At 39.6% G+C, this 18,887-nt stretch overlaps 1 protein-coding gene across 1 annotated transcript in view; it reads right to left on the bottom strand.

Moving 5' to 3' along the window:
- LOC122794749 (transmembrane emp24 domain-containing protein 11-like) overlaps positions 1-18,887 on the bottom strand; it is a 214,640-nt gene that overhangs the window by 84,779 nt on the left and 110,974 nt on the right. Inside the window, exon 3 of the mRNA XM_044063385.1 lies at positions 11,160-11,285. Coding sequence (XP_043919320.1) covers positions 11,160-11,285 — 126 coding nt within the window. The remainder of the gene's footprint in view (positions 1-11,159; positions 11,286-18,887) is intronic.

The raw sequence follows: 18,887 nt of genomic DNA, 5'->3' as shown, positions 1-18,887 counted from the left end.
TCCCATTAAGCACAATATGGGGGACTGCAACTACCCATCAATAAACTGGATGCCCACATAGACAATTACACGCATATTCAATGCTTCCTTGACATTATAAGTGCTAACTCTCTTGCACAAACAGTTAAGCCATCTTACTAGGGATCTCAATACCCTTGATCTTGTCCTCACAAATATGGATGTTTTTACATCTCCATATGTATTTTCTTTCTTCATTGAATCAAACATCAAATTAGTGACTTTCTTCTATAAAACTGTTGGCACATCCCCTGCAAATATCTGTTAAGTTTATGGACCTTTTAAAAGCAAATCTTCTTCAATTACATGATGACCTAAATAAATTCAACCGCAATCCTCCTGCAGTAGATCGTTTTGCTAAAACTGCTGCCCATGCCTCTGACTTCTACTGTCACTTAAATAGTCATATTGATAGGGCAGTCTCTATTAACATCAAATACAATCAGAAATTTAAAAACAAATCCCTGCCGTGGAATACCAGTGTAAACAAATTATATAAAAAGGGGATTAAAGTACTTAATGCTTATTAGCTGTCTTATTCTACCTACCTTAACAACACGCCTAATTAAACTAGCAAGGAAGCTAAGGGAACAATTAGGAAGCTGAAATCTGCATATGAATTTAAAAACAAAAAACAACCAATGAAATAAAAAATGTCTATAAATCTTTCTTTAACTCATTCATGCCTATAGCACTTTTTGTGTACTTCCAGTTACCACCCATAGCTCCTTATGGCATCCAAACCTTTCTTGAGTATGACTTTTTAACTAAGCAATTTAGCAGCTTATTATAGGCAGGACTAGAAAGGGCAAGGATTTATTAATAAAATGACACTAAGATTGGTAATCTAGGATATCCCACAGTAGAAAAGCCTTGATAATCGTATGCATTTTAAGCTGATTTTTCAGAAAATGCTCTGGAATGCAATCCTATATATGTTCACCTTGATTTCTGTTACTGTGCTTATTAGCTGCTGGTCAGCTTGGGATATAAAGGGTTGTAGCACCTTTGACTTATGCTGGAGCAATTAGAGCCTTTCCCTACCCTGTCTCCATTGCCATTTTGAATATTCCAACATTACTGTTTTCAATTACCTTTTCATTATATCTCATCTCTCTAATAAACAAGGTCTTCCAGGGGCCTTTCTCCAACCAGTACTCACAATAGGCCCATAGCCAGTACATAAAAAGTATGTGCATGTATAAGGGATGGGGGGACCACCTGTCCCTTCAGGGATAATGCTGCGGAGCATGATCTGTCAATGAAATGAGAGAGGTCACAAGACAAGTAGAATGACATGCATAGTCTTGAAAAACAAGGGCTGTTTATCTAGAGGCAAAATAAGTGTATCTGGGCATCCCCATCTCCTGTCACCCAACAGACAGATGACATGCAGATGGCTGAATTGTTTTCATAGGTTCATAGGTTCATAGGTTCATACTAGGCTATCTGCCCAAGGGCATTTATAAGCCTAGCCAGAGTTTTGTGGCTTTCGCCACCCCTTTAGTTTGGAGGATACTATGCCCATTATTTTGCTGTGCCTCTGTCAAGCAGTGACACTGAGATAATCCCTGGGGTATATCTGAGATCTCCCATCCATTGGTCAAGATTTCTCTTGAACAAAGCCAGCGAGGTGCTCTGCCTCACATGCGCCGGGATTTTGTTCCACAGCATAGGGAGTCTCTGGGTGATGAATCTGTCCCTCCAGCACGTCCTATTAATAACCGTGTCAAGATTTAAGTCTCCTGCCCTTGTAGTTCTGAGGGATCTAGATTTTTTGAGGTGAAGCATGTTCATCAATTCTGGGTTGGACATGGCCTTGTATGTCAGGCACAGGTCACCTCTGAGCAGACTGAGTAGAGCTGAAGTTCCTTCAGTCGGGCAGCATAGGACATATTTTTGAGACCCTTTATCCTTTTGGTGAGGAACTTTTGGGGCCTTTCCAGTTGCTGCAGGTGTCGTGTCAGATACATTCCGAATGGGGCATTGTACTCAATCATTGGCCTGATGATTGATGAGTACAGGGGGACGATGACTTCCCTTGATCTAGATGTGAATCCCTTCATGATCAGGTGGGCAATGTAGAAGGTCTTCCTAACTACTTTGGCAACGTGAGTATCAAATGAAAGGTTACTGTCAACCTGGGTACCCAGATCCCTGATAACCTCTTCTGTGCTTAGTGGGTTGCCACCTATATGGCAGCTAGGGGTAACCTTGTTTTTCCCGAAGGGTATGACTATGCATTTTTTGGCGTTTAACTTTAGGCCATGGTTCTGGCACCAGTTTTCCATTTCTATAAGACCCTTCTGAAGGATATTTGTGTCAGATGTGTTCTCAACTATGGCGCCCAGTTTGCAGTCATCTGCAAATTTTGTCAGCCATAATCCTCCTGTGTTTGCTTGTACTTCTGAAAAGTAGATGCCGAACAGGAGAGGGCCCAGGACTGAGCCCTGTGGGACACCACTTGTGACAGGCTTTGAGTCTGACATGGCACCAGCAACTCTGACCCTGTGGGTTCTGTCACTTAGCCAATTTGCAACCCATCTTGTGACGTATGGGTTTACATTTAAGCTGATGAGTTTTTCAATGATACCTGAGTGGGGTATTGTGTAAGGCCTTTGCCAGGTCGAGGTAGGCTGTGTGGACTGCCTTTCCCTCATCAATGGCCTTGGTGACTGTTTCAAAAAGTCCACCAGGTTTAAAAGGCATGATCTGCCCTTGACAAAGCCAAACTGGGTCGGATCCAAAGTCTGCAAGTCTCCTATGTCTTTATTTATGAGTTCCATTATGATCCTCTCCATAGCTTTGCAGATCAAGCTTGTCAAGCTGATGGGACGGTAATTTCCTGGGTCGGTGGAGGCACCTCCTTTGTGCAGTGGGACCACAGTTGCCGCACGCCACCCTTAGGCACGTATCCTGAGGTGAGGCTAAGATTAAACAGCTGCCCTAACTGCGGGTTTAATTCCTCATTGAGTTCATGGAGCACACATCCGGGGACACCATCTGGTCCCATGGATGCTGTGTTTAGAGAGCAGTTCTCACCTGAGCGTTTGAGATGTTTGGGGGCCTATAATTCTCTGGTATAGATATCTCACCTTTTGGGGGGGAGGGGGGAGGAAGTTTGCACTGAACCTGTCAGCCAGTATGTTGGCAATGTCTGTAGGTTCAGTAATTTTTACATCATTTTGAACTAATTCTGAGCATATCTGGGAGTTTCCTCCCAGGTTTCTAACATAGCTAAAGAAGGCCTTATGATTGTCCTTTGAGTCCTTGGTGACTTTTCTCTCAAAAGTTGCCTTGGATGATTTTATGAGAGATCTTAATTTTTTACTTATAATGATCAAGGATGTTTTCCCTTTTAAGGATTTTGCTCTATCTTGTAGTAGCTTCCTCCTTTTGTTGCAGAGCTTGTTTATGGCTGGTGTCCACCAACCTGGACGCTTGCCTTTGGTACAAAGGGTCTTTGTTTTGTTTGGGATTGCCTGATCTATGCAGTCCTGTAGGTGCTGGTAGAAGGCATTTGTAAGTGATTCAGCGGCTTGAGTAATGGTTTCCACAGTCCCATAAAGAGACCACACTAGCCTTTAGAAGTGTGAAGTCGGCTTTTGAGAAGTTCTTCACTGTGGTCTTTTTTATCTCAGGTAGGGGCGGCCTAGTTAAAAAAATTCTCAAGAGGTTCCTGTCAACCTCTTAGCCCTTAGTGCTCTAAAATAGTGGTCATAAAGGACATTGAAATCCCCCACTAAAGAAGTGACCCCTCACAAAAATCCAGAATCTCAGAGGTTAACCTTCTGTTTTTTGAGACTGAAAAACCAGGAAGGTAAGTATATCCAAACTAAATGTATAAGCAAGGATGCTCCAATGCACCCTCCTATAACAGAAACATATCTTGCCAGGGTTTACTTAGGGTGCTGTCTAGACTTAAAGGGTAACTTCTTGCCTCTAGCTGAGTTTGATTAATTTATTATGTTCAGTGTCTGCTAAATGTATCTGTTGTAGACAGCTACTTTTGGTGAATGCTTCCTTATGTAAATTGATATCCTGGAGTGCTTAACTGGAATTGGTGGCCAATTAACATTTCAGAATAATATCCTAGGTTTTTTGCTGATAGGCAAAAAAACATAAAGGAGAACATAGTGAAATAATCACCATGTAAAGCAGTTCCCACATGCATTTGTAAAGGAAGGGAGACTGCCCACCCTGAGATCATCTTTCATATCACACATCATCCTCCCTAAAATAAAACTTAAACTGATCATATACGAAGAAATGAAAGGTCAAAGTCAGAAAAAAACAGTTCTAGCATACATACTAAGCTTTAGACCCCCAAGTCATTAGTAATGTGTTTGTATAATTACAAGTAACTTCCAAGCTGATTAAGCTTAAAGCTTAGTGCATTGATTTTAATTTACCATATCTACTCTCTTATGAGAGGAACACTCGTGGTTATAGATCAAATCTCTTACTTTATTAAAAGGAAAAGAATGAATTAAACACAGTAAACAAAAATATTTAAGTCTGAAGTGCACCTGTTTTTGGAAATGTTAATTTGGTTCAACAAGTGAAAAGCTTAAGCAATGCATATTTCAAACTGTATGGAGACAACCCACATTTACGGCACTCTCTTTCTGACATAAAAGTGAAAAATATACAGTCCCAAAAGCAAAATACTGAAATCTGCTGTTGCTGGGAGTGGCATTCATTTTATTAACCTTCCTTTCCTACTAGAGGTGAAATCCATGGTTTACTGTTATATACATAATGAGAACTCTCTACAACTTGCTGCTCTGTTCAGCACTTAAACTGAAGTTATTGCCCTTATCACTGTGATGACATTAAAAGTTTATGATATTTGAAGTTGATATAATAATAATAAAAAGTAGTGTAGCTAAGTTATAAAATATTTACATAAAAATGTAACTCTTCTGCCATGGTCATTCATAAATCCATTATATACTCCATCCATTAAATGTCAACATGCTGTTCTAGCTTTAGTCTGGCCCATTCACAGTTCGAAAACTGCACCTGGACAAACTTGAATAAACTCGCACTTCCTCCCCACTTCACTTACTCTCACTGAGTGATATTATGCTGGAGAAACCACTCGTTATTCTCCCATAGCAATCCAACAAACTAGGCTAAGGCTAGCCCTTACAATGTGTGCTTTCTGTTGTAGTAAGTCTTCAAGCTGATCACACTTACAACTCCTCCCCAAATACACTTAACTAAGGCTGTGAAAGGAATCTGAGCAGCAGTTGCACACCCCCAAATACTCCAACTCCCAGGCCATAGTCTATGACTGGAAATAAATGAAAAATAAAATGGAAGAGTGAGAGAGAGAGAGAGAGAGAGAGATATAATTTTGCATCATTATTCAAGGCATTCTACTTCTTCACTTTGCAGCACTGGGACAACCAGCAGTTGGCCTGAGGACTACTCAATGTGAAATATCAACTACCTAAGGCAAATGTACTGCATTGCTTCATAATGTGAGTCTCATAAGCTCCAGAAAAAATAAATAACTGCTCATACTGATCAAAAAGAAGAAAAATGACAAAGAATAAAATTAGACAGTAATAGTATAGAACCCAATGACTAGGCCATCCCAGTGCTAATGTAAATGCTCATTCCTTAAAGCAGCCAATGATACTCCAGGACAGTGACCACATTCTTTCTCACCAACCTCTTTCTGAACCAGAAAATGGTTCACATGATTTCTCGGGTCTATATCATAACACCGAAGAGGGATTTCAGCGAATGCCTCTTTATCGACAAATACACAGTGAACGCACAAAACCTCGAATGCTGACACCACTACAGTGGGGAAAATGGCAAACTTATAGGGATGGCCAAGCAATTTCTTTCCCAGGGAAAGAAATCACTGATGTCAGTATTCGCGGTTTTGTGCATTTGCTGTGTATGTGTCGATGAATAGGTGTTCGCTGAAATGCCTCTTCAAGTATTTAATATAGACCCGATTTTTCTTCTATCTGTATCCACTGGTTCAGTCCCAGTGTACGAGTATTTGTTCATTGAAGCTGCATTCAGTTAAAGATCCATTTAATGGCTCTCTTCCTGCTGCTGTAAAACATTTAATTTTTCTTGGACGTATGTCTTTTTACCAGTAAGGTGAGACACTTTAGAATAAACTGGGAATTGGAGCTGAAACTTTGTCTTCTGTCACATTTATCACGTTTAGATTTATTACAATATAAATCTAAACAACAGTTTAATCACAGATCAGGGAGGAATTCCCCTTTAAGGTTAGTTACTACCTATGGGGCCAATACCAACCGATTTGTTGAGATTATTAATCAACATTGGGACATTTTACGTTCCCATGAAATTTTAAATGATATATTACCCCAACAGTGTTCTTTTTCTTATAGAAGGGGCAGAAATTTAAATTCTTTTCTAACCCATTACAAGAGACATAGTTCACAGTATCCATCACAGACCACTTTGGAGGGAAACATATTGAAGGGAAGTTTTCCATGTGGCCATTGTTCATTTTGTAAATTTATGCCCAAAACTAATGAGTTCTCTAGTAGGAATACATCCCAGGTTTTTGAGATTAGGATGTTCTCTAATTGTAGTTCGGATTGGGCAGTATATTTGGCCACATGTAATTGTTCTGCATTTTATGTGGGACAGACCTCCAGGTCTGTTAAATTGAGGGTTTGTGAGCACATTAGTGCAATTAAACATAAACGCATGACTAATGCTTTGTATAAACATACCCTTGAACATCCTTCTGCCCATTTTACATTTATTATTATAGATAGAATTACTTTACATCGACAAATGAAAGCAGGATGGCACCAAAAATTGAATGACATGGAGTACAAATGGATTATAAGGTTAGGAGGTCTTTTCAGACCAGGTTTGAATACATTAGAACCAATTCAGTAGGTTGTGAATATAAGCATATTTTGATGTATTCCATTCTTATATATTCCATTTTTGTATTCCATATTCATATTGTGTTTGTTTATACTCACCATGAGTGAGTTTCACATGGTCATATTACATAAACATTTTAGCTTTATGTATACATTGTGATATATTTTCACAATGTTAAGTTATTGATTTGTGGCACAACTGTTTGAATTGTTCCATGTAATATATAAATTACTAGTTTGTATATTACTTTATGTATGTTAAACATTCTTGAAATATACATATGTATATTTATATTGAATGTATTTAATATTATTTTTTGTACAAACATTATACAGAATATTTTATATGTATGGGCTGAATTATGGGTATATGTTGTTTGAATTGTTGGAATTATTTGTTCAATTTTTATTCAGTTATTATATTGAATTCTATTTGGGCGATACCTCTTTAAGTGAGGGACTATAAGTAGGGCTCACATGGTGATGTCTTACTTTACTATTTTGAATTCTTGGCATTGAAAAAGGCTTATATTAGCCGAAACCGGTTTGCTTATTCAACAATGGTTTTGACCATTGCTGATTAGATTTGAAGCAATAAAATTATACATCCTCACAGCTGGTCCGTTTTTTGAGTGTTTTTGGCTGTTCGTTATTTGGACCGTGCAGTAAATCCTACGTGCGTGACCTCTTGGGTTTGGTTGCAGTCACAGATGTTTGTATCACAGAAAAATGCATTCCTTTGTCACCTTGTCTTTGCTATATAGTCTTGCTTGCAATAGAACCTTGTACTGCTGTAGCAAAGGGACCTGCCAGGCTTCCATAACTGATTGAACATCGCTTTCTTTAAAAAAAAAACAAACAAAAAAAAATTGCATTTTATAATGAAGCACCTTTGTTGTTACTCAAACCACGGAAGACTAAATCCTGTTGTGCTCTCTCAGTCTGCATCCTAGATTCAGATATGTCAGTCCACTGGTATAAACATGAATGTTATGAACTTTATATGATTTCTTTCTTCAGTCTTCTCTGGAAGACAAACCAGCCACATTTTTTTGTGTCTGCATGGTCTTCAATAAACACTAACACAGACTGAGTCCCTTCCATTTTTGCTTTTACGGTAGTAAGTCTTTGCTCCACTGACACTGTCACCCTTCTTCAAATGAATTGTGTTGGAATGCCCTGACATTACCTCACCTACTGCAATCTCTGTTACTGCTGTGCTAGAGACAAATTCTTCAAGCTTAGAATTTACTTTTTAAAGGTCTGCCATGATTGATAGCAGCATTATTTGCTGGTCCTGTGCTTCCTGCTCATGGCATTGCATCCTAATTGCTGTAACCAGGCTCTGCACTTTATCCACTATACACAGAACTCCTGCGGCACATGTGTGAGTCACTTCTGGAAAAAAAAATATTTTTTCTTGTTTGTTTGTTTGTTTCACCCTGCCATGGAGGAACAACATTTCCACTTTGAGAAGACACTACAGAAAAAATATATAATCAAACTACTAGGGCTTCAGCAAATTTCTTAACACAATGTGTCACCCGTATGGTATTGATATCACATGCCAGTGTCCAGTTAAATTGTGACACAGTTTGTTTAACTAAATCCAGTATCAAGGATTAAACTGATTCAATGACTGTAAAACACTTGCAAAAATCATGAAAACAGGCACTGTGCATTGTAACAATTATAAATTCCAGCACTCAAGTTTCAGTCCCAGAATAGTGAGAGTGAAAATGCAAAAATGGGGGGGGGGGGGGTACGAACACTAAACCCTAGACTGCTGTGCTTCACGAGGCATGGTAGTCTGACTTAGTATATATAAGTAGTAGGTGTGTGTATGGGGTGCAGCTCTGACTTTTAAGGAGAGCAGCGATTGTCAGCATTCATTGCTCTCATTCAGTTTCACTCATTTTTTTTTTGTTCATAGTTCTACAATTGTGGATTTGCAATTAAAGTAGGGAACCAACTATTCTGCACTGCTTCAAACAGATTGTACTGTGACTGCCTGTTGTATATTTCAAGAAAAAGAGAGTTTTAAGTGCAAGGCAAACTATAATTATTTCTGAAAGATGAAAAGATAAATGTGACATAGACTAGTATTCTTGGCACATATAGCTATGGAAAAATGGCAGTGGTCATTCACAGACAGGGGAAGGACTAATTGCTTCCTTTTTAAGCTTGTTGATAAAGACCCACTTAAGAAGGGTGTACATGTTAAATGCCTGCAGAAGAGTCAAGATCTCCTGGTAAGGGCAGAGCTCAGCACATCGACAAGATATGGCTGCAACACAGAGCTCCATTATAATAAGGAGGGAAGTGGAGAGGCATGCTTTAGCTAAAATAAGCAAGACTATATCTATCTACCTATCTATCTACAGTAGAGAGTCGATTATCCGAACTAATTGGGACCTAGGGTAGTTTGGATAATCAAACATATAACTGAACTTGATAAAAAACTTCTAAAATCTTGTTTTTTCTGCAAGCAGGGAATACACTTTTCAACCATTCAGCGATTCCAGTGGACAATAAAGAATATTTTTCACACACACGTGGGCTACAAGATCAAAAACTCTTACAAGCAACTACGTATAATGTTTACATATCCAGACTTAATGATTTTTCCTACTCGAAAACTTTGGAAGGCTGTGTTTGGATAATTGATGTTTCAGATAATTGACATTCAGATAATCAACTCTCTACTGTATCTATATGTGTATGTCACTAGAGTGTACACTCAAAACAACAAATTTCAGAAGACTGAGGAAGACTCATTGATCTTCACTTCAATGAAAAAAAGTAGTGTTTTTTGTGTGTGTGTGTGTGTGTGGGGGGGGGGGGGCAAGCCTCCCTGCATTCCGTATGTGGGGGCTGTGTCCCCACACTGCCATCTAATTATATTTACCAACTCTTCGATCACTGTTCATTGGTTAAAGAGCAAACTACCTGATTCCTACTGTTTGTGGTCTTGCACAGAAAACAAGACAACATATTGGATCATCTGATTTTTCAGTCATCTGTGCCAGCTATTTTCTGTGTGATGATCACACAATTTGATCACCTGTATGACATCTACATGTAACCTTCCACAAGGGAGAAATTATTCTGAATATTAGAAAGGCTGAAGTAATCAAGAAAGGTGTCCTCATAGTAAGAGTAGAACAAGATACAGCATATGTATTTTGTGTTGGAGGAAAGTTTTCTGATTTTACTTTCTGCCTATACCACGTGCTTTAATAAAATTTAAAACTTAGCTATACCAAAGTTTAATGAACTATAATAAATGTTTGCAAAACTGAGACACTTTAAGACAGTATAAGAGAAAATAAGAGGACAGATACTAAATATGATAAAGACCACTGAGCTGATTTTTGACAGAGCATTTATAATACAACCTTGCAACAACTGTAGGACCAGAAATAGCATAGGAAGTAGCAGAACGTGTAAGAACTGAGAACCGACGCAGTAGGGAGAATGATCATGACTGTCTTCCAAAGTTCAAGAAAAAATAGATTATTAAGTAAAATGGCACAGTATCTCTGTAACAAAAGCATTGCAGTAACGTTGTTGACATGGACAAAATTGAGCATCAGACTGATACTTAAATGGAGCTCTGCTAGTTATTTTGATTTTGTGTATCATCTCTAAAACAGCTATAATTTGGAATTTATTAATTCTTAAATTGCTGTAGAACTAGTTAGGTACACAGACCTTCCTATTTACAGTGTGAAAGCGATGACTAAAATGCATTTGTCATGGTACCATGATAAGATAAGCATCAAAGATTTTCTTCTGGACAGATAACACACCTCTGAAAGTACAAAATTAATTATAAACTGCAAAATGGGGTTGAATCTATTAACTTGTAGTTGCATGTTACATGACCTAATGCAAACTGTGTTACTTTTGTGCTCCAGGTTTACACCTAGAAACAAATATTGTCTCAGTCTGACATTCTTGGTAAAATAATTCCTTCTTTCTAACTTGGACATAGACATGTGTAATACCCTTCTAGAATGTGACCACAAAACAAGAGCATAACCAGGGATGAGCATGTGCTGCCTTGCAGGGCAGTTGGTCTTACAGTCAACATACCGTCTGCTTTTGTGAGACTGTTAGGATAAGATTTTTGAACTCATAACCCTTTTTTTACTTGTTTAATTACATAAAACTAACATTTATAGGCATTCATTGATATACATCACTAGAATAAACAGAAGTACAAAGATAACTTACCAGCTTACTGCCTCCGATAGCTATAATGTTTGTGGAGTTGGACTGGAAGCAGATATGGTGCTCACCCGAAGAATGGGATGTGAAAGAGAATTTGCTCTCTGGTCCATATAATTTGGACATCAGCACCTGTAAGTAGATAATTTTAGTATGCAAAGAAATATATATACAACATTTATCTGTATTTGCTTGGTAACTATTCTATGTCTTACTTGTTTTCTTGATTATTTGCAAGCAGCATTACAAAAATTCACATTTCATTTCTAATCTTTTGCTACAGAGTTTTCCCGAGGCAAATAAATGCAAATGATACTAAATGTTCTCATTTTCAATTGTTCCTTTATAATCATAAAATGCAAAGTTGCAGCAATGATAAACAATTAACATAAATCAGCATCAGATATAATTTTCTTTGCTTTATGTAGTGTTTTTTTGATTGTATCTGCTTTATTTTCTGAAAAAAAATAACCCCCCCCAAACAAATACTTGTTTCCCGCCTTTCTGAACTAGTATAGTCCAGTTTTCAGGTTATTCCTGAATTCAGGGCTGTGTTACAAGTTTCTGTGTTGCCCATACCTTACTTGGATAGAAGGAAGTTTCTCTGTTTACCTGTGAGAGAGGGGAGCTTTGAGCAGCCTATCTGTCCCTGGAGGAGTGGGTTCAGCCCAGAAGTTAGTAGTTTATTGGCCATTGTGGGCTAATTTCTAACTCTTTCATTTCCCTGCTATAACAAAAGCATTTGCGTGGTTTTGCGTGCCGGGCAGCACCGATTAGCTAGGGTTAAACTATTCCTGGCTCCATGAAGTCTGTTCTTCAATTTTTCCCTTGGAACTAGACAAACGTTCAACTTAAGCACTCATATCATTCATTTCACAGCCCAGCACTTGCTCAAAACTCATAGCAAGCACTAATTAACCCTAGCACTATACTGTCCAGAAGGACAAGGCTCTCTATTCATCCCTACCAGCCAGTCAGTACAACAGCTCACTTTACCTATTCAGGCATGTCCAAAGGGCAATTTCAGGTGTACTCTCCAGTCCAACTGGTGAATCTGGGCATTTTGAGGCAATGTTACATCTGCCTCATGTACACAGACAACCCTCTCCTCCTACCACCAAAGACTAATATATGTGAGAGATGCAATTATACAGCCAAACTGGAAGCAAAGCTCTCTCAACCCAAGACTGGAACTGACAGTCAAGAGGAGAAGGGAAATACTTGCAACACACCACCAGTCTCACATAGACCTATTAAACCAACACCGGCAAATAACACACATAAATACACGAAAACATACTTGGAGGCTCTAAATAAAAATCTGCAAAAGCAACAGAGACCTCCAAAGCAGACATCCAAGCAACCTCCACACCCCATCACAAACCATGAAACACATACTTCACATAGTCAGTGTGCCACGCAATCACAGCCCTTAAGGCAAAATAACATACCCAACACACTAGTAATAGGCGACTCTGTAGTCAGCAACACTGATGTCCCACTAACTAGGCTGGACAAGGAGAAGGTTGCAGTTAGCTGCCTGTCAGGCGCTAGGATCCGCCACATAACACAAGCACTCAGGTCACTCCAGAACAAGTACAAATACGACTGTCATTGTCCATGTTGGTATGAATGACCTGAGATGTACCTCCCTGGACTACATGAAAAGAGACATGGAAGAGCTCTCTGATCATATAGCCCAGGCTGGTATGACCCTGACCCTGAGTAGCATCCTGCCCTCACCAAGAATGATGCCACAGTATAAAGAAAAAATGATCAATTTCAACAATTGGCTAAGTTTCTGGTGTCATTCAAAGGGGATCCAGTATCTGTCTGCCTGGGATGACATGCTCGACAAGCCATGTTGCTTCACAAGAGATGGCTTGCACCTGTTACCCTTAGGCTTTTGAATACTGGCCAAGGCTTTTGCTGCCCCCATAGTGCCTTTTTTAGGCAAGGCTCAAAAGACAAACCCACCACCGTAAATAGCACAAGTAACCAAAAACTGAGGGTAATGCTACTCAACGCCAGAAGTCTAAACCTCAAAATGCATGCACTCGAGGCACTCCTCAGTATGGAGAACATCAATATCTGTGCAGTAACAGAAACCTGGTTTAAGGCTCCAGAGAGCACCCCAGCACTATCACGCTATAACTCATACCATACTTTTCGGCCACAGAACCTAGACCGAAACACAAAAGGCAGGGTTGTATCCATATTCATCAAGGATACCCACACCTCCAGGTTAGTGGCGTAGCATGATGCCTCAGAGATCATCCATGTGCAACTAACAATGGGAAAAACTGTAATTCAAATTGTAGCTTGCTACAGATCACCCACCATGATCCAGGATCTCCATTTTGCGTTTCTGGAGACAATGAAAAATATGAAGGTCCTACCAAACACCTTAATATTGGGTGATTTCAATTATGCAAACATTAACTGGGAGAGCTACTCAAGTACTAACTCTCTTGCCCAACACTTCTTATAATTTATAAACTCAAACGCCCTGGATCAACTGGTCAACGCCCCCACCAGAGGTGACAACATATTGGATCTGGTCATCACCAACATGGGCGACCAGTGTTCCACAACCCCTCGCTGGTTAGATCAGACCATAGATTAATCACTCTGGATATCCACATTCCGCCCCCACTCCCAATCAAGGAAACCACCGTGAAAAACTTTTCAAAAGCAAACTTCACATTACTCAAGACTGAGGTGGAAAGGTTAACAGCCCCCCATGCTAAAGGACAACGTTGTTCAAGCTGCTGAATTCCTTACAAAGGCACTCTATGAGCACTTGCAAGAATGCATGGATCGTGCTATCCCAAGCAAAACCAAGACTCACTCCTCCAAGAAAAGGAAACCAGTCTGTTGGACCCCTGCCATAAACAAGCTATACAATAGAAGGAGGAAACTAGTACAGAAAAGAGTAAAATCCCAAGAAGGAAAGACATCCCTGATCAAACTATGATCCCTCATAAAATCATCCAAGGCTAGCTTCGAAAGAAAAATTGCCAAGGACTCCAAAGATACAAAGCGTTCTTCAGCTATGTCAAGAACCTAAGTGGAAACTCTCAGATCTGCTCTGAGTTAGTGCAGAATGGCACAAAATACACTGAACCGACTGATATTGCCAACATTCTGGCAGACAGGTTAAGTGCAAACTTCACCCCCTAAAGGGCCCATAACCATACCAGAAGAATGTAGAGCCCTGGCAGTCACTGACATGCAGGTTAAAACAGCCTTATCCAAAGCCAAAAACACAGCTTGAATGGGACCAGACTGTGTCCCAGGCTGTGTCTTACACGAGCTCCAAAATGAACTAATCCCTCACCTAAACACACTGTTCAAACTCAGCCTCTCTACAGGCTACGTACCCATAGAGTGGCACACAGCAACAGTTATCCCGCTCCACAAAGGTGGAGCCACAACAGACTCTGGGAACTATTGCCCTATAAGCCTGACTAGCCTGGTCTGCAAGGCTATGGAGCACATTATCATGGAACTCATTAACAGAGACATTGGGAACCTCCAAACATTGAACCCTACCCAGTTTGGCTTTGTTAAGGGCAGTTCATGCCTCCTAAACCTGGTGGACTTCTTTGAGATAGTTACCAAGGCTTTAGACAAGGGAAAAGAGGTCCACACAGCCTACCTAGACCTCGCAAAGGCTTTCCATACCATTCCCCATTCTGGCATTATAGACAAGTTCACCAGCATGAACATAAACTCCCTATATCACAAGATGGGTTGGCAATTGGCTCATGGATAGAACCCACATGGTGAGAGTTGCAGGCTGTATGTCCAACTCTAAACCGGTTACAAGTGGCATCCCCCAGGGCTCAGTCCTGGGAACCCTCCTGTTCGGCATATACTTCTCAGAGGTACAAGCACACACAGGAAGACTATGGCTGACCAAGTTCGCAGACGACTGCAAACTGGGGGCCATAACTGACTCCTCGGCTGATGCAGACATCCTCCAAAAGGGTCTCACTGAGACGAATACCTGGTGTCAAAATCATGGCCTCAAGCTAAATGCCAAAAAGTGCATAGTCATTTCCTTTGGAAAAAACAAAGTACCCGTGAACTACCACATACATGGTAATCCCCTAAATACAGAAAATGTAATAAGGGATCTGGGGACCCAAGTAGATAGTAATCCCTCCTTTGATAATCATATTGCCAAGGTGGTTAGAAAATCCTTCTATGTAGCCCATATAATTACAAAAAGGTCCGCATCTAGAACAAATGAGGTTACTGTGCTCCTCTACTCATCACTCATCAGACCCATCATAGAGTACAACGCCCCATTTGGTATGTACCTTACAAGACACCTGCAACAGCTGGAAAGACCACAGAAGTACCTCACCAAGAGGATTACTGGCCTCAAACAGATGGCCTATGCAGCCCGACTGAAGAACCTCCAGCTGTACTTGGTTGCATACTGCTTACTCAGAGGTGATCTCTGCCTGACATACAAGGCCATGTCCAACCCAGAATTGATGGACATGCTCCACCTAAAAAAAAAAACAAATCCCTGAGAGCCACACGCTCTAGGGATCTAAACCGCACCACAATGATAAATAGGACATGCTGGAGGGATAGATTCCTGTCCCACAGACTCCCCATGCTTTGGAACAGGATTCCAATCTACATTAGGCAGAGCCCCTCACTAACACTCTTCAAGAGAAACCTTGACGAGCGGATGGGAAACAAAAAATTTACCCCAGGGATCACTGCAGTGGCTCTGCTGGACAGAGGCACAGGGAACTAGTGGCTCTGCTGGACAGAAGCACAGGGAACTAATCTAAGTGGGCAGCGAAAGCCAACACATTCTGGCTAGGCTTATAGATGCCCTCGGGCAGATAGCCTAGTACTTACCTATGAACCTATGAACTTATTATGTGTTTAAATTACCATACATGGTTTTTTCATACATTTAAGTACTTTTATTTGCAAAACTCATACTGATCCTTTTATCAGTTATGTAGTCAATGCATTTAAACATTATTTATTAGTAGTTACTGGCATTCTTGTTTTGTTGACTTGGCAAAGGAAATGTCCTGTAGAAAGCACCACAAAAGTACAAAGTCCCACAGCAACTTCATGCCACTCAGTGTCTGCATTTGAGGGACTAAGAGTTGTGTCGATATTGTCAGCATTAAATCAAACACATTCTGTATGGCATAAAAGCATAGGGCTTTGCCAGTGGTGTGTCTTGTATTCAGTCCTTTTTGTGATGTTTATGGACAAGATATTAAGGTGTAGCCACTGTTTGGAGAGCATGCAGACTGTGGATATGAGGGCTGTGAAGCTGTATTTTTGGGCTAAAGTGTCAACTTCAAATGTCTTTCAGCTCTGGAGTAATTTTCTGATGAGAGTGAAGTAGCTGGGTTAAAAATCATTATCTATATAAATCATTCACTGTGGTTATCTCACAGAAAAGAATGGATTGTTGTCTGCAGGTGGGGTGACTCTAGTGCAGGAGTTTAAATATCTTGGAATCTTGATAATAAGTGAGGAGAGAGTAGATCAGGAGATTGACTAGCTAATGGATATAGCAGCAGCAATACTGTAAGTGTTGTGCACCACTATGCTAGTGAACAGAGTCAAAGGGCAAGAACTGAGTCAGTGGGCAAAGTTTTCACATCACTTGTCATTCTCTGTCTGCATCTTCGCCTATGCTTATAAACATTAGGTAATGATTTAAAGGAAGAAACTGCAAATGAAAACAGTGGAAATGTGCTTCCTTTGCATGGTAACTGGACTCACTGTCCACAATAGAATTAGGAGCCTGACAGTTTGGGAGGAACTTGGAATGCAGTTGCTACTGCTTCATGTTGATAAGAGTGAACTGGGATTGTTTGGGCACCTTGTGAAGGTGTCCCTTGAGCACCTCTCATGAGAGATGTCCCAGACATAGTCCACTAAACCCTAGGTCATCCTCAGCATACACTGGAGGGATTGAATCTGTCAGCTTGCCCAAAAAATGTTTCAGGATTCCATAGGATGAGTTGGAGACTGCTGTTAGGGTTAGGGAAGTCTGGTCTGCTCTGCTTAGTTTAGTACCATTACAAACCTTAGGAGAGCATGCAATTTAGAAACGAATGATGAATGAATCCTGTCTTTCTTAAAATATGCAGAAATGCATTGTGTCTTTTTTGTAATTCTACACGCATCTGTAAACCTAATACCATTTAAGATTTCAATGTCATTTTTATGTATGTATCTTATTTGTTTGAGAATTTGCCTGTATAATCATAAGTAGTCAACAAAATATATTAGCATAATAAAATATGCTGTTACACTCTGTTCTTCAGTACTTAATATCAACTAATAACATTGTTATCATTTTTAATATATTTCACTTAAGCATCTTGCTGATATGGGTTTGCATATATCAGATAATAGATAAACAGCAGCTATAATGTAACAATGGTGAATTCTGTACCTGAACATTTACTTAAGTAACAGCCTTTTCTGTTCAATTAACTTGTTCTCACCCCTGCCCACATGACTATTTCACTTTCCTACATAGCTACCTACCTTATGGAATCTTTTACCAATTATTGGATAACTAAATGATGTCACATAATAGCATTTTTTTCTCATTCGAACAGGAATTATTTCTCTTTCTTTCTGAAGCACATTGGGCAGCTTGGCAACAATGGAGCTTAAGGCACCTGATACTTTCATTTCTGAAGAGCAATGGGGACTGAGTAAGTTGCTGCATGGCAGTTTCCCTCTTTTACAGAGTGGTTTAGGTTGTTTTCCACCTCTAGACTATCATGTTAGGTTGTTTTCCACCTCTAGACTGTCATGTTAAACAGAGACAACAATGAAAGACAACTGACAGAAGCCATACTCTCTGTAAAGCATTTGATGTAAATGTAAGTTTAGTCTACTGATCAATAGATCCCACAAAATTAAGCTCTTTCTGGTATACTACCTCCATTAAAACAGACACCGGTGAATGATATACTGCCACATAACTCTTACTAGAATCAAGTCAAAAACAGAACGATGAAACAAAATAAAACTAGAGATGAGCCCTGTGAATCTGAACATGTTTTAACATAAACCATAAAACAAAAGCACTCAAAACATAGAACATTAAGTTTTAGGCTCTTTTTTCCCTTTAATATATTCCAAGACTTTTTCAGAAAACATAAACCATTTCCAATTTCATCATGTGATTTCAAATGAATGAACAACACCTAAGTGCTTGAATAAAACAGTTTAAAGAAATGTGCAGCTTGCTCTCTTATGTGTCACATTCATCTTCTTGAGAGACCCTGTGGAGAGTCACTACTATCCATGGAGGTTGTAGGCTGCTAGGTCTTTCTTCCATATCACATCACACATACAATACATGCATTCACAAGTGACAGTAATGACCAATTCTGGTGTTAATGCTTTGCAAAGTGCTAGAGATGTTATTTATAAAAACATGACTGAAGCCATGATTATCTTTTTTTATTCACATTATCAGTATGTTTGTACCAGTTTAGAAAAAAAGGCATGCCCATTTATAACTAACTTCAGCAAGCATGTTGAATCTACTGAGTACGCTTCTAAGTAAGATAGACTGATGTTCTATGGATTAGGGTTACAAAAGATAGTTTGTTAATAGTCTGGGCTTGGAGAAGTGCAGACATGAGTAATAAACAACACGTTAGTAATCCACTGTACAGCACAAGAAAATAGAAATGAAAATGGCCAGACTTA

This window comes from Protopterus annectens, chromosome 2.part1, assembly GCF_019279795.1.
Source record: "Protopterus annectens isolate FY-2018-M chromosome 2.part1, PAN1.0, whole genome shotgun sequence".
NCBI classification, from domain to species: Eukaryota; Metazoa; Chordata; order Ceratodontiformes; family Protopteridae; genus Protopterus; species Protopterus annectens.
Note: the sequence above shows the minus strand (reverse complement) of the source record. Positions and strands in the feature narration are given on the sequence as shown.